The sequence below is a fragment of the Lepidothrix coronata genome, unplaced genomic scaffold (genome assembly GCF_001604755.1).
Source record: "Lepidothrix coronata isolate B3197 unplaced genomic scaffold, Lepidothrix_coronata-1.0 Scaffold94, whole genome shotgun sequence".
Taxonomy (NCBI): domain Eukaryota; kingdom Metazoa; phylum Chordata; class Aves; order Passeriformes; family Pipridae; genus Lepidothrix; species Lepidothrix coronata.
Window position 1 is genome coordinate 2,038,613 of NW_016690274.1, and position 15,970 is coordinate 2,054,582.

Sequence of the window (15,970 nt, forward strand, 5' to 3'; positions counted from 1 at the left end):
TCTGGAGCATGGATTTAATCACTGTGGGCAAAGCAGGAGGAGGAATATGATGCCTCTTCCCTGCCTGGATTCATCCAAGGTCTGGACCAAGTGGTGGATGACACCTGCAGTTAGACCTAACTTTGGCTATGCTCTTCTCTCAGTCACTTGGCTCTGAAACTTTGAGGAGATGCTGTTCCCCTTGAGAATTCTGCAATACTTACCAACAAACCCAAGCCTTCGGCAGTTTTTGCCATTTTCTATGTTGTTTAACATTTTATTTTTAGTGATTTGCTAGTCAATCTAGGACTAAATAATTACCACATTACCACAAAACATGTAAACAAATTCAGGGTTTATTTAGGCATGCTCACCTCAACAAAATCCTCCCAACCAAGCAAGAGCCTTGAAAGGTGTGTTCCTTCCCCTGCAACCCGACTCTCCTTTAAAACCCATGTCAAATTAACCTGTGCAAATTTAGCTGTTTTGAATTGCTTACTTCTGAAAGTGAGCAGCCTCAAGGTTTGGACCAGATGGAAATTTTCCTAGAGGACAAAACACCTTGAAACTCCCCTTCCAACAGCTCCTAAATCTCCTTAAAACACTCTAACCCCATCATAAGAGCTTTTGCCAGTAGTAATTCTTGGGTTCATGAAGCACATCCGCTTTCTAAATGGGAAATTGTAAACTATTTTAGGTTGTTTTATCTTGATTTTTTTCTGGACAATATCACACAGCCAATGTGAATCAGGTCACAACAACACTGTACTGCCAAAAGGCAGATGTTGCATTCAGCATCAGTTTTAAATCTTTTGGACTGAGCCAATAACTCTAAACAGGTCATATTACCATAATCCAGTCCTGAGGCACCAGGATGTATGCACAGTAATACAATAAAACTGGTTTCATCATATTGTGTTCATTGTTCTGTGTCTATAACAAAATTGACAAATCCTGTGCTTTGGCCCCTCTGTATCAGCTCACAGAGCCAAGAAGAAATCTGAATTTTGTCCTTGGAAAAAAATGGTTTCTGGAATTACATTTTGTTTTGCTTTTCTTTAAAACATCATAGATAACACAATATGTAATGCAGTTAGCAATACTAATAAAAAAAGACACACACACACTAGCATACACATGTAGACAGACATATACCTTCTAGCTTGTTTGTTTGTTCATAGCCTGGGGGCCATACCATTGGATTTGAAGACGAGAATATTTTGCCATGCATATGAGCAGTTGGAGGAACTGAGATTTTTTTTACCATCTTCTTGGCCTATTTCACCTCCCCACATCATCGGGGTGTTTCAAGGACATGACACCTAGAACTACTGTAACCTGCAAGTAGGTTTTATGACATTGGGTCTTCTGTACTAAAAATAAACTTAAATTTATGTTTGTGAAAGTCATTGTGAGTGTCCCTGGGAGAGAGTGAGTAAGAAACTGGTTTAAAAAAATGAAAGGATAACTTAAACACAGCACAACTTCTTAAAATCATCAGCTAGAGTTCTTAATTTTGATAATGAGTATTTCTTCAAATCTGATATAGATAGTACCTCTTTTCTCACAAAGCTTTTTATAGCTATTATTACTTTTACTGAAATGAATTCACCAAACAGAAACAGCTCCTGGGGCTTTTCTCAGCTTAGCCTTTCTCAGCTGACTCTGAACCACCCTCATATATGCCTGTTGACAGTACCAGGCTTGATAGCTTAGCAGGTACCTGTAGGGGTAAGATTCTTAAATATTACTGACAAAACACAATCCACTAGAAGAAACATTAATCTCATAAACCCACAGTGCCTTCAGACCAGCTTACTTCAGTTACAGAAAGCTATTGTGCTCTTGTATCAATACCCCATAATTCCACACCATTGAAACCATCAAAAGAAAAAAATCTTTTAGAAGGAACTGTTTCTCACCTAGGTCTAGTCCAGAAGCTATTAAAAACCATAAATCAAATAAAACACTCCCAAATAACTGTAGAGAATTCAGGCAATTGCCAGTCAATAACTGCCAAGGAAAATGATGTTTGGTTTTCCTTTCCACACCCCTGCATTGATTGCTCCTGCCCCAGGCCACTGGCCAGAGATTTCCCCAAAAGAAATGCTGGCTATCTTTCACACACATAACACACAGAAGCACTTTTTGAACCAGAATTCAGAAAACTGCCCTACCAAAGTTAAATTTAGCAGTCTCAAAGGTCTTTCCAGGCCTAAATTGAATAGCTGCCAGGTTGTTTTCCAATTCTTTCTGTAGGTCAGTACTATAAAACATACAACAGAGAAAACACCACTCTGCAAACAAGAAAGGCCTGTTGGTCCATGCCCATAACACATACCTATACACAGAATAGGATCCCTCAGGGACTGCAGTGCTACCATAACAGCTCTTGGCATACAGTGATATAATTTGCCCTCAACATCTGTTCTGTCACAATAAACCCGAGTTTAAAATATCTTTACATTTAGCGTTCAGGCTCACAAAAAAAAAATACCCAAGGCTCTGCTTCTTCCACTATGCCCCATCGGTCTGAATCCTTAGCAAGCCAGGCTGAGCTATAAGAAAATTCATCTCTGTGATCATTCAGCCTCCAAAATAAAGAAATAATAAAAAGTACAATTTTACAGGAACTGAAAAAATCAGAACAAAAGAACAACAAGCGGTCACATGGAACAATGTATCAGGAGGTCTACAGAATGCATTAAATCAGCCAAACCTTTCCATCTCTTTGGACTAACCAGCTAACTAATTAGGTAAATAGTTCTGGTAAGGCAGACATGACCTGCTTCTTCATGTCCAAAATGAAATCCTGTTGCTTTGCCACATAGCACGACTTCTCCTTTCAGACACACTCACAAGTGAAACATCTGGCATCATGTTGCCCTTTCATGTTTCTAATACTTATTTTCCAGTATTGAGAAAGAGCTTTTAATATTGAGCTAAATGTGGTTTTCAAAAATACAATTTTGCTTTTTAGTCAAAAGATTTATTGCTGCAGCTTTAGAGGAGGACCTTCTGGTTTGTTATTTAGCTAGACACAATGCTGTCCTTGTTGTTACAGACATGCTGTCACCTTAATATCTCAGGAAAAATTTTGAAGTAGCGTAAATGTATACTTTGGTTTATAAACAAAACCTTCCATCCTTTCCACATACACTGAGTAAAACTAAAAAAAAATCACTTGCATTTTGCCGAAGATCATGTGACAAAGGAATGTAAAGATATTAAACAGCCTTGAATGATGTTGCAAAAAAAAAAAGAAAATAAATATCCAGCAAAAGCAATGAACAACACTACTTCATGTGAAGAGACTAACAGGTGTCCAAGGATTTAATAAAGAAATGTTTTTGTACACTCAGTGAATTAAATCCACACAAAGCTTTAGAATGAAAATGCAGACTGCTTTTAAAAATTACACATAGCATAATTAGTCCAATTTGTTTAATTAGTCTACTTGTTGAAATCATTTTGAGATCTGCTGGTTTAATTGTATGCATATATATAACACAGACAAAATAAGGGCCAGAAGTTCATTGTGTCTTTATCTGCTGCTTCTTTAGTAGAATTGTGAATATTTACATATGCATTTACAGAATAAAATCAGGCTAAGGTAGGCTTGGAGGTCATCTACTTCATCCTCCTGCTCCAATAGTGGTAACTTCAGGATTAGATCAAGCTGCCTGGAGCTTTGTCCCTCTGAGTTCTAAGTATGTCCAAGGACTGAGATCCTACCATCTTTCTGGCTAACCTGTTCCAGTGCTAAACCTCTCACTGGGTAGAGTTTTTGCTCTGTTCATCTGGTCAGGGTCTCCCTTGCTGTGGTTCATCTAAATTGCAGATTGACCTTTCCTCCTGACAACCAAGATAAAAACAACATCCCTTTATTCCTAATATGCCAGGTGCTTACCTCAGGTGTTACTTTTTCGTAATTGGTGACAACCACAACAAATCCTGAACTACATTAATACCTCATAGAACTTAAATAAAACATTTTTATATTAGATTTTTTAAACACATAATTTTGCTAGAACTTTGAGGAGACCACATCCAAGTTTCCATAAGAAATTTCCATAAGAAGTGCTTCATCAATAAAGCAAAGTCTGCTGCGTTTACAATTAGGCTCTGCTGGGATTTACCTGGATTTGTTTTTCCTGCAACTTGGGCAAGAGATCTGATAGAAAACTGGATAAAAAGGACATACAGCCCTCCACATGTGTTTTGTCTTGAGGGTTGTACCATCTACAAGTTCAAATCCAAAAGGAAAGGGGAAAAAACGTGGGTAAATCCTCAGCATTTGGAAACTCTGGCATCTTTAGTCATTAGGTAACAACTTATACAGAGAATGGTGTCTAAAATTTTTTTTGGTGCATACATTATTATTTTACATGTCTCTAATTTGATGAGAACACTGTGGGTCTCATTTCTGCATTTGAAAATAAATTGTTTGTGTTTTTTTTCTCATTTCAAACCAAAAAGCATTTTCTGGTGTGCAACAGAAATTTTTTGTTACATGCTTTGACTTAAATTTGCTTGTTTCAATCATCTGATGTAAAATTCAAGTCAGCTAACCTTCCATATTTATATTTTTACCTATACGTACACTTGTTATCTAGTCACCTATTTTTGAAGTGTACTTCAGAATGAGACTTAAAGCCAAAAAAAATATTTATTAACCATTAAGGAAGTGGAAGGCAATGACATCCATTTTAGATGCCTATAATTTAATATAAACTAAACTCTGATAAACTCAGTCACATTTTTGCCCTTATTTCCTTTCAGTTTTCCATCACTAATTAAGTAAGGTGTAGATTTACACCTTTGGATGACCTAAGTGTGGTTCCAACTACTCTAGTGTCTTGTAACCGAAGTTTTAAGACTTGCCAGCATTTAGTTTGAAACACTGCTCTGATTATGGTCCGCATCAGCTCTATACAGTGTGTCAGCTGTTCACTGCATTAATTTGCTGGGTCCCATCTATATCACTGAACAGGCTGAACTGCTTCCATCCCTGCCTGACAGTCCTGCCTGCACCTGTGTTGACAGCCCCTTTTCAATTGCCGCTCTCTCAAAATGAAAACACTATTAACAACAAGCAGCATTCAAACACATGCAGAAGCAGCCACAATTACCCGAGTGACAGCAAAGCACACTGCTTACCAGAATTGAGCAGGATGATGGACTTAAGGCACACGAATTCCTCCCCTTGAAGGTTCATCATGCGAAACCGAGCAGCAGTAGCCAGCAGCATGTCAAAGATTTCCACCATGCCCTCCACACATTTCCCTTGATTCCTGTGTGAATACAGTCCATAAGAAAAAAAAAAAAAAACAGTATCTCTTTAGGTAAAGTACTTTAGGTGGAGTTAGATACCTATCTTGAGGTATTCATGGGTGCAGGAATGACTTAGAAATTTCTGCTTTATTTTCAGTTAGGCAGCAGATCCAGCTCGACTGAAAACAGTGGGAGCTGCAGAAGCTCAGCATATTTGAAATACAGGTTTCTAATCAAATACTTTTATTATCTAGGTTATTTGTCAACCAACAAACCTATTTGAAGTAGTAATCTCCAGTTCTCCTAAATTGCCTCCTACCTTTCTAACATAAGCTGATAATATTATCACATCTTAACAGCTATGTGTTTAGTTGATAGGAAGACCTATCTAGGAAGCCCTAGATAACTTTCCTGGAGGACAAATTAAGCAATAGATTTGAAAATTATCCTTATCCCACCATCATGCTGTTGTTTTTGTGCACTCTCATCTTACTAAAAACAAGACAGCAAAAGCTTGTTTCCTGCAAAGTGTCAGAATGTATTCTCAGAAGAATCCTTAACACTTGGCTATTGGGAAATGTTTAGGAAAGTTAGAGCAGTTGAATTAAAGGTCTTAAATGACTGCATAAAAGTACTATGTGCATTAACTTTAGTAGGTCTGTAGAATCACAGTATCATCCAGGCTGGAAGACAATTCAGGATGTCTTTAGTCCAACCTCCTAGTCAAAGCAGATCAGTTTACTCAAGGCTTTATGAAATTCTGGTCTTGAAAATCTCCAAGGATGGAGAATGCGCAACCCGTCTCAGCTTAATTATTTTCATCATCATGTTTTTTTCCTCTCCTATATCCAGTCAGAACCTCCTCTGATTCAACTTATGACTCCTGTTTCTCAGTCTCTCGTCAGGCACATTAATAAAGATCTTTGATAACCTCCTTTTAGATTGTAGGTTAAGCAGATTTAAAAGCCCCTCCTTCTCCAGACTGCACGAATGCACTTCTCCCAGCCACGAGGCATGGAGTTGTGCCTTGGTGGCTCTCCACTATGTTTGCTAAAGTTTATCAATGTCTTTCCTGTAATAAGCAGCACAAAGCTGGATGTGGTATTCCAGATATGTTCTAATGAGTGCCAAATAAAAACAGGATAGTCTCTTCCCTTGTTATACTGCCTACGCTACCACTGATAGTGGTAGCAGCACCAGGGCTATTCCACTGTATGTAGGAATAAGAACCTAGATTTTATTTAAGTCTTGGGGAAAACCTAGATATCAATGTCTTTTACAGAAGCACAGGATCTAGCAAAAATTAATAGTGAAGGTTGCTTAGGTGAAGGGAACAGGTACTCAAGGATTCAATTGATGTTCTCATCAAACTTTTCATTCAAAGGGAAATGCCCGAGTAAGATAGATGCACCCATCAAAACAAAGCCTGTATATTTGTTATCTGTCTGTCTTCTTGTATCACGATAGTTCATTTGATGACAAGGAACTGCCAAGAACAGATGGGATCCACAAGATTAAGAGAGGAAATGTCAGTAACTTGTTGAGGAAGCCTCTAAACAAGGCTTGTCACAGGATGTGTTCCTAAGCCTAAAGGCAGGTTAGGAAACAGAGGAGGTATCACTGAGAGAAAGCTGCAGTGGACAACTTTCACACCCCCAGTTAGAAGGAAGGACATTCACAGACTTGACTCAAATGCCTGTGCTCTGACACAGAAGGAGAATAGTACATCTATAAACAGACTTCAAAACAATAATGATCCTTATATACATTTATGCACATTTATATATATTTATATAAATTATTCTATATAAGCTAGTTCTATTAACAGACATTGATGGAAAAAAATAATTAAAAATCTGGTTTAAAGTGATTTGCATCTAGAGTTAGCCACAGAATACCAGAGCTGCTAATATTGGTAGGTTATCTGAAAATCATCTAGTTCAATGGCCTTGCTCAGGCCCATATCTTGTTGGATTTTTAGTATCTCCAAGGACTGAGACCCCAAAACCTCTTCTCCTGTCACTGAGATGAATCTTCCACTGTCTCCTTTACCTCCCCCTTCCATCAGGTATTTATTCACATTAACCAGATCTGAGTCTTCTCAGCCTCTCCTTATAGGGGATATGTTCCATATGTTCCAGTCCATTAATCATTTTTGTGAACCTTCACTGGCCTCACTCCAGTATGTGCATGTCTGTCTTGTACTGGGTAGCTCAGAATTGGACACAGCACTCCAGATTTGCATCAGCAAGGCTGAGCAGTGAGTAAGTATCACCTACCTTTAGCTGCTGCTAATGCTTTTCCTAATGCAGTCTGCGAGGGGAGCATTGCTGGCTCAGAAAGCATCCAGCTGTGATGAATTCCCCAAAAAATTATTCCCCCCATCATGTTGTTCTGCAGACATTTCTGTATTTCTGCGCATGCACACACTTAGGAAGGTTTACCACTAATATATTTTGTTGATTATGTCTCTCCTGTACACATCATCCTGGTTTAAAGGTCCCTCACCACGTTGGCCAGTCTGTGGAAATTATGCTTGTGCCCCACTTTACGATGCTGATCCCATCTCCCCCTAAACATCCTTGATCCTCAGAGCAAGTTGCATGATTAAAAACGTTGAATCCCCGTTGCTGACACCAGCTATGCAACCAGCTGCTGATCTACAGGATATGTCCATTCTGCCTCAAACCCTTTCTCCTTAGTGGTCCCAGAGGACTGGACCACCTGGGCTTCCATCCTTTTGACCCCTGCCCTCAGTGCCAAGTAGTCTTTCCTGACTAGATCAACAGAGAATCATCCACCTAGGCAGACAGAGCAAGAGTAGTACACTATACATTTCAGCAGTGGTGAATCAGGTCTGAAACATATAAACAATTAGCAACTAAGTATCTTTAATTTTTTTTTTAAATATAATGTGAAATGGATCCACAAATATGTCAGACAGGAAAAATCCCTAAAATGCTGCTATAATAATTATAAGAAAACTAATATTATTTTTTGGTCACATTTGACACGTTTAGATTAGAAAATTATTATGAAGGCTCTCCATTAGGGAAAAATTCTCTTCATATCAGAAATGCAAAGAAAGTTTAATTTTGGAATTAAACAGCATCCTAATACAATGTGACCTAGAACTAGAGCCTGAGTTTCTGAGGTCAGAGTGACTAGATGAACAAGCATTCTTAAAAGTTATGCAGGGACTATCTTGAATCCAGAAATTATTTCATTTTCTCTGAAAAATTCTATCCTGTGCCTACAAATTCCCCAAGGGATCTTCTTCTATCAGCTGAAAATTTTGAAGATCATAATAAGAGGGGTTTCTTTGTTTCTTTTTTTTTTTTTTTTTCAGAGTTCATCACTTTAAGCACTACCCAGAACCTCCCCAGACTCTGGAAGTGTCTTCCTGATTTACATTTCAGTTGTTTGAGTTACAGAGTTACAGTTACAGAATTGGGTAGTCTTTAAATTTTGCTCAAACATGCAGTAAAGACATGACAAAAAGACATTTATTTTTCACTGTTTTAACATTTATAATTCTGTCTCTTTGAATTTTTTTTCATTCTATGGAGTCTACAATATAATAATACATCTCAAAATCCAACCATAAAGTGAAAGATGAAATTTAATTATTTCAACATACTACCTAACTCTGTACAAGTTAATCCATTCAGCTCTATCAAGTAAGTAGCCTGATGATAAGACAATTGTTTGAGTTGGGTTTTCAGGATGGAATCTATTGTTATTAAAGATGTGATTAAAATTAAATACACAATTGTTTTTCAAATTTATTTTGAAGTGCAAATTTGGACATACTTACTGCCTATGCGCTTTTCCCCTTTGAAATAAATACAAGTAGAAGGTCAATAGAGAGTCATTCTGAATCAAGCACCTGTGATCCCTTTGCTTCCATTTTTCTAATAAGTCAATGGTAATTAATACATCCACAATTACACAGTACCAAATGAAATGTTGTGCATTTTATTCAAGTGATGGACAAGTGTGATGCCCTCAGACATTTGGAGCATTTTACAAGTTGAAGGACAAGCAAAACATATTCAGATTTCATCTTGATATTCTTCTATTGTATCTAATTTTCTGTCTATCAAAACATCTGCATAAATAACTTAAAAGATTCTTTTCAGATGTAGTGAGAAACTTTCAGAAAAAAAGCCACAAAAGCAATAAATTATTCAGCCACTCTGTCATACAGAGAATGCTGTAATTCTTTTTGCTATTCGTGCTAGCTGCAGTTTAAAGAGATCCATGGCCTTCTGCCATTGCTTATTATGAAAGTCAGTAAAAGGAAAATTCTTCAATTTTTATTCGTAGACAATCAAAAATCTCCATCAAGCACTGGAGGAGGATGAGAAGAAGTTCCCAAATTAAAAACAACCCTGAAAAACAGACTAGCTTTCTCTGTAAAATGAAGGGAATAACCTGACAGAAACATGGAAATACTGACTGCATTTAACCAAAATTTTAAAAGTCCCTAAACAGATTTCTTGCTGCAAGACATTTTTTACAATCATGACAAGAAAATAACATTAGAAAACAACATGAGGAGAGCCGTACTGTCTCATATCAAAGGTATGTTTAGCTATGGGCTAAGCATACAGGCACTTGGATCTGCTGATTTTGAGTGACTACCTCTAGTCCTAGATTGGAAGAGATAATAACTTGTGGATTACCACACATCTTCTCAACGTGATCATGACTTTATGCAACTCCTATCATCTTATTTTTCCCTTCTTCTAATGAGTATCACAGGCAGAGAAGTTAGTTTATTTAGTTATTCTTTGGAGCAAAGCTTGTATCTCTATTTGACAGCCCATGCAACATCTCTGGGTACCTCTTCTATTCTTTCAATATTCCTGTTAAGGAAAATCAGAAAGGCAGAGTTTTCCAAGTACAGATGCAGCACAGACCTAAACAGAGGAATAACAATGCTCCATATTATTTCAATTTCCTGTTGACTCTTGGGGGGAAAGAAAATTGCAGTCTCTACTTCTAAACTGCTGTCGAGCAAAGAACTGCTGGTTCCATAGAACTGATTGCTGTTAACAGTGAGAGACAAAGATCAACTGGAATGCTGAATAGGAAGATTAGGATTATTCTTCTCGTATATGCATCAGTTCACATTTGTCTACATAAAATTTGGAACTTGTTTAATACTTTTTGGTCACCGAACAAGATCTCCCACATCTACTTGCTTGTTATTTTTTTTAAAAGGACTTCAATGTATTCATGGCTTCCTCTTACAAAATGCATGGTGACTCTTTATAACTATGTCATATTTATTCACATTTCAGAAAATTTTCTTCTTTAGATGGCATCCCATCAGTTTTCTTACAGTGGTCACCAGGCTTAATGGGCAGAAGTTCCACCCACCTTTTCAAAATGCAGCATTGCATTTCCCATTTTGCTGATACTGAGCGTTTCAGATGAGAAGTCATCCACCTCAGTCAGCAAGTAAGCTATTTCCATCACAAGCTTCTTTAAAATTATGTTTGATATCTTTTTGGATGATCTGGGTGAGGAGATTGAGTCCACTGTCAGCAAATTTGCAGATGATGCCAAGTTGGAGAGGAGTGTCAATCTGCTGGAGGGTAGGAGGGCTCTGCAGAGGGACCTGGACAGGATGGATAGATGGGCTGAATCCAATGGTATGACGTTTAACAAGGCCAAGCGCCCGTTTCTGCACTTTGGCCACAACAACCCCCTGCAGCAGCGCTACAGGCTGGGCACAGAGTGGCTGGAGAGCAGCCAGGCAGAAAGAGACCTGGGAGTTTGGATTGACAGGAAGCTGAACATGAGCCAACAGTGTGCCCAGGTGGCCAAGAAGGCCAATGGTATCCTGGTCTGTACCAGGAACAGTGTGGCCAACAGGTCCAGGGAAGTGATTCTGCCCCTCTACTCAGCACTAGTTAGGCCATACCTTGAGTACCATGTCCAGTTCTGGGCCCTTCAGTTTAGGAAGGACAGTGAGGTGCTGGAGAGTGTTCAAAGAAGTGCAACTAGGCTGGTGAAGGGACTGGAGCACAAGCCCTATGAGGAGCAGCTGAGGGAGCTGGAGTTGTTTAGCCTGGAGAAGAGCAGGCTCAGGGGAGACCTCATCACTCTCTACAACTACCTGAAAGGATGTCGTAGCCAGGTGCGGGTTGGTTTCTTCTCCCAGGCAACCAGCAGTAGGACAAGAGGGCATGGTCTTAAGCTATGCCAGGGGAGGTTTAGGTTAGACATTAGTAAGAAGTTCTTTACAGAGAGACTGATCAGACATTGCACTGCCCAGAGAGGTGGTGGATTCTCTGTCCCTGGAGGTATTTAAGAAGAGACTGGATGTGGCACTTAGTGCCATGGTCTAATTGACAAGGTGGTGTTGGGTCATAGGTTGGACTCGATGATCTCAGAGGTCTTTTCCAACCCAGTTGATTCTGTGATTCTATGATATTTAGAGCCTTTGAGTAAGCTATGAACAGCATGATATCCGAATGCAACAAATCCTTTAAAAATATAATAAAATATGACTTTCTTATTCCTGAAGAAACACTACATTTTCTTCAAAATTATAAACAGCCTTTTGTCAGGCCTGACAAATATCAGCCCTGGTCTAATGACATTTTTAAAGCCTGGTTCTTGGGAACCCTCCAGACAGGAAACATCTGGTTTGTCCCACCAGAAACCTAAACCTTCTACTTCTAAATTTGCCTTATACAATATACTCACTTTCAAAAACAGAATACAAAAGACTTACATTTATCCTGGGCTTTCTTTGATTTTACCAGGTACTGTACATTAATTGCAAGTACCGTGAGTGTGCCATTTTATTTCCTGATTGAGCCTGTTTTTCTAATCTATAATTATTGTCATTTGAGCATTTTTAATAGCATCAGTTGTACACTGTAAAAATGTACCAGTTATGTGTAATTGGCAGACTGTTAAAATTCCTGATTTTGAACCAAGACTCAAGTGTCTGCATAGTACATTAACAGAATAAGAAAGAGTGCATTACCCCACAAAATACACTGTCTGATTACAATGCAGAGTGGGAACAGAAAGAGATAATGTGAGGATATTCATCCACAGAGATGACAGCAATCTACACATACTGGCAGCTTAATTGTTGAGTAATTATTTTTTATAGGCAAAGCAAAATTTTCAGAAGGAACTTAGAATTAATAACAAAGGGCTGCTTTATGGATATTTTCAAGGGGTCTTCCAACTGTGAACTGTTGCATAGGAAAATTAAAGAGGTATATATTCGAAAATGTAACAAGTAGGCTCTCATGGAATACGAAAAGACAGTCTCTAAAAGATCTTCAGAGACAAGATAAGCATATGTGTAGTATGACCCAAGTAGGAGGAGTGAGCTGGGAGAAAAAAATCACTTTTATTCAAAAAAGAGCACAGTTAGAATGTTATTTTTATGGTGTTTCAGACAGATATTAACAAGATAAAACTGTACTTATCTAGCCAAAAGATAACGAAGTTGCAAAATAAGATTTGATGTGACCTGAGATTTATGTATAAATGTACAAATTACTACCTATCTTCCAAGATTGTTAACAGAAAGATTCTGTTAGAATCAGGAGAAGCCTCAATGTGAAAAATGAAAGGATGTCCAAATCAGAGAGATGTCTGCCACCGAAAGGTCAGAGAGATAGAGAGGCATGAGCAAAATATGGTAAAGCTCCATATTAACAATACTGAATTTCCACTAAATACAGAAAAACACAGGTTAGAGACAGATCTGGGTTTACCATCTGCAGATGGTGACAGGATTCTAGACAGTAGCTAAGTTAACATTTGCAAATGCTGTTAACCACAGATTCTTTTTCATTATTTAGATCCCTGTTACAGGGAAAGTGTGATGTGGATTCAGGACAGAATGCAGTGGATGAAAACACTGAAACCTGTGAAGAACATGCTGAAGAGTAAGGAGAGAAGAACAGATCAAAAGAAATTATAACACAGCATTCATCTTTTCCATTATTGTAGCCATTCAATCAGATTATTTCATTATTTAGATCAACAACAAAGCTCAACTGGAACTGAAGCTGGCCAGAAATATGGGAGACAATGAAAAGAGCTTTTTCAAATACATTAATGGCAAGAGGCAGTACAGAAATATAATTGGCTCATTACAGGATGAGGATGGTCACCTCACAAACAGGGACAGAGACAAGGCAGAGGTGTTCAACACTTTCTTTGTCTCTGTCTTCAATACGGATGATGGACCAAGGGGGTTTCAGTGCCCTGAGCTGGTGGACCATGACTGTGAGAATGATCAGCTCCCAGTCAATCCTGAAACTGTACAGGATCTGCTGCTCCAGCTGGATCCCTGCAAATCTATGAGGCCTGATGGGATTCATCCAAGAATCCTCAAAAACCTAGCTGATGTCATAACGAAACCTCTCTCAATGATTTTTGAGAGGTCTTGGGGATCCAGATAGGTCCCAGCTGGCTGAAAGACAGCAAATGTTGTCCCAATTTTCAAGAAGAGCAAGAAGGAGGACTTTGGAAACTACAGGCCTGTCGGTCTCACTTCAGTGCCTGGTAAAGTTACGGAGAAGATTATTCGGGAAATATTGAAAAACATCTGAAATACAACACAGTCATTGGTCACAGCCACCACAGCTTCACGAGAGAAAAGTCCTGCTTACCAAAACTGATTTCCTCCTATGACAAGGTAACCCACCTAGTTGATCAAGGGAAGCCAGCTGATGTAATCTTTTTAGATTTCAGCAAAGCTTTCAATGATGTCTTTCACAGGATCCTTCTGGACAAGATGTCCAGCACACAGCTGGATAAACACATCATGTGGTGGATGAGCAACTGGCTCACAGAGCAAGCATGGAGAGTAATAGTGAATGGGGTAACATCAGACCGGTAAGGCCTTGTTCTTTCAACATCCTCATAAATGACTTGAATGTAGGATTGGAAGGGACACTAAGCAAGTTTGCAGATGACACAAAACTGGGAGGAGCTGTTGACTCCCTTAAAGGCAGGGAGGCCCTGCAGAGAGATCCCGACAGATCAGAGGAATGAGCAATCACCAACCATATAAAGTTCAACAAGAGGAAGTGCTGGACCTGGAATGGGACAACCCTTGATGTTCCTACACATGGGGGAATGAGATGCTGGAAAGCAGTGCCACAGAAAAAGGACCTGGGGGTCCTGGTCGATGGCAAGTTGAATGACTCAGCAGTGCCCTGGCAGACAGGAGGGCCAACCGTGTCCTGGGGGGCATCAGGCAAAGCATCACCAGCCGGTCGAGGGAGGGGATTGTCCCGCTCTGCTCTGCACTGATGTGGCCTCACCTTGCATATCGCATTCAGTTTTGGGCACCACAATATAAGAAAGTTATTAAGCTCTTAGAGAGTGCCCAAAGGAGGGCAACAAAGATGGTGAAGGGCTTTGAGGGGAAGCCAGATGAGGAGTGCCTGAGGTCACTTAGTTTGTTCAGCCTGGACAAGAGGAGACTGAGAGGAGATCTCACTGCAGTCTACAGCTTCCTCATGAGGGGAAGAGCAAGGGCGGGCACTGATCTCTTCTCTGTGGTGACCAGCGACAGAACCAGAGGGAATGGCATGAAGTTGTGTTCTTCACCCAGAGGGTAGCTGAGCACAGGAACAGGCTCCCCAGGGAAGTGGTCACAGCACCAATTCTGATGGAGTTCAAGAAATGTTTGCACAATACTCTTGGGCACATGGTATGAATCTTGGGGATGGTCCTGTGCAGGGTCAGGAGTTGAACTTGATGAACTTTGTGGGTCCCTTCAAACTTGGTCCATTCTGTGATTTTGTTATTCTATGATTCTATGAATTTTGATACTACTGTGGTGTTTGCCCAAATACTTGAGGCAGTAGAAGGACTCAATCAAGTTAAACAGGCTTTGAATCAGTGACTGTCCTGCCCTCTCAAACTCAACAAACAATACACTTTTGTCCTATAACACTCCCAAAAGGCAATTTGCCTGTCAAATTAGCACATCAAAATATTGTTAGCATTAATTAACTTGTAAATCAACAATTATTTTACTAGTTAGCATATCAGTGCTCTCTAGAGTCAAGTAATTTATTATTCTATTTTCTCCAAATACCCCTACCAATTAGAGTGAGGCAAGCATATGATGACTTAGAAACATGATTCTTATTATTTGAAAATTAGAAAATGTAATAGATCTACATTTTTAGAAAGTCTTGCTTGAAAGTCAGAAAACATTTTTGAGCTCTAAAGTAATATGTGGTTCCAGTTGCATGCAATTGTTTTCTTTAATTCAACAGAGTTGAATTAAAACTGTGTGAATCAACTGCTCAAACCCCATTTTACTCACACCATGGGGATTTTTAATTGAGGAAGACCAAATTTTCAAGTGTTTCTCTGGCTATGTTTTCTTAGCAAAGATGAGGAAAAATTATATTCTGGCTATGTCTGATCTTCAATTTTCATTTTTTTCTTACAGCTTTCTCTTAATTTTTCAGTTTTTTCTCTCTGTATTGTGTAATGTGAAACAACTGTCTTGGTCTTTGGAAATTATATTGCAACTTACAGTAGTTTTCAATAAAACGCTACACTTATATTCCTAAAGTAGTACATTTTACTTCTTATGTTCACTTAAAATTATTTTAAAACTGTTGTTTTGGGGCTTTTTTGTGAAAACTATATTTACATTTAGGTGAGCAGATATTTTCTGTACATAAAATGAGAATGTATTTAA

General features: G+C 38.8%; 1 protein-coding gene across 3 annotated transcripts in view; it reads right to left on the reverse strand.

Moving 5' to 3' along the window:
* The window catches only part of ESR1 (estrogen receptor 1), a 164,950-nt gene that overhangs the window by 7,225 nt on the left and 141,755 nt on the right, over window positions 1–15,970 (reverse strand). For all 3 annotated transcript variants that reach the window (XM_017821973.1, XM_017821975.1, XM_017821974.1), the window contains exon 7: window positions 5,140–5,273. In XM_017821973.1, coding sequence (XP_017677462.1) covers window positions 5,140–5,273 — 134 coding nt within the window. The remainder of the gene's footprint in view (window positions 1–5,139; window positions 5,274–15,970) is intronic.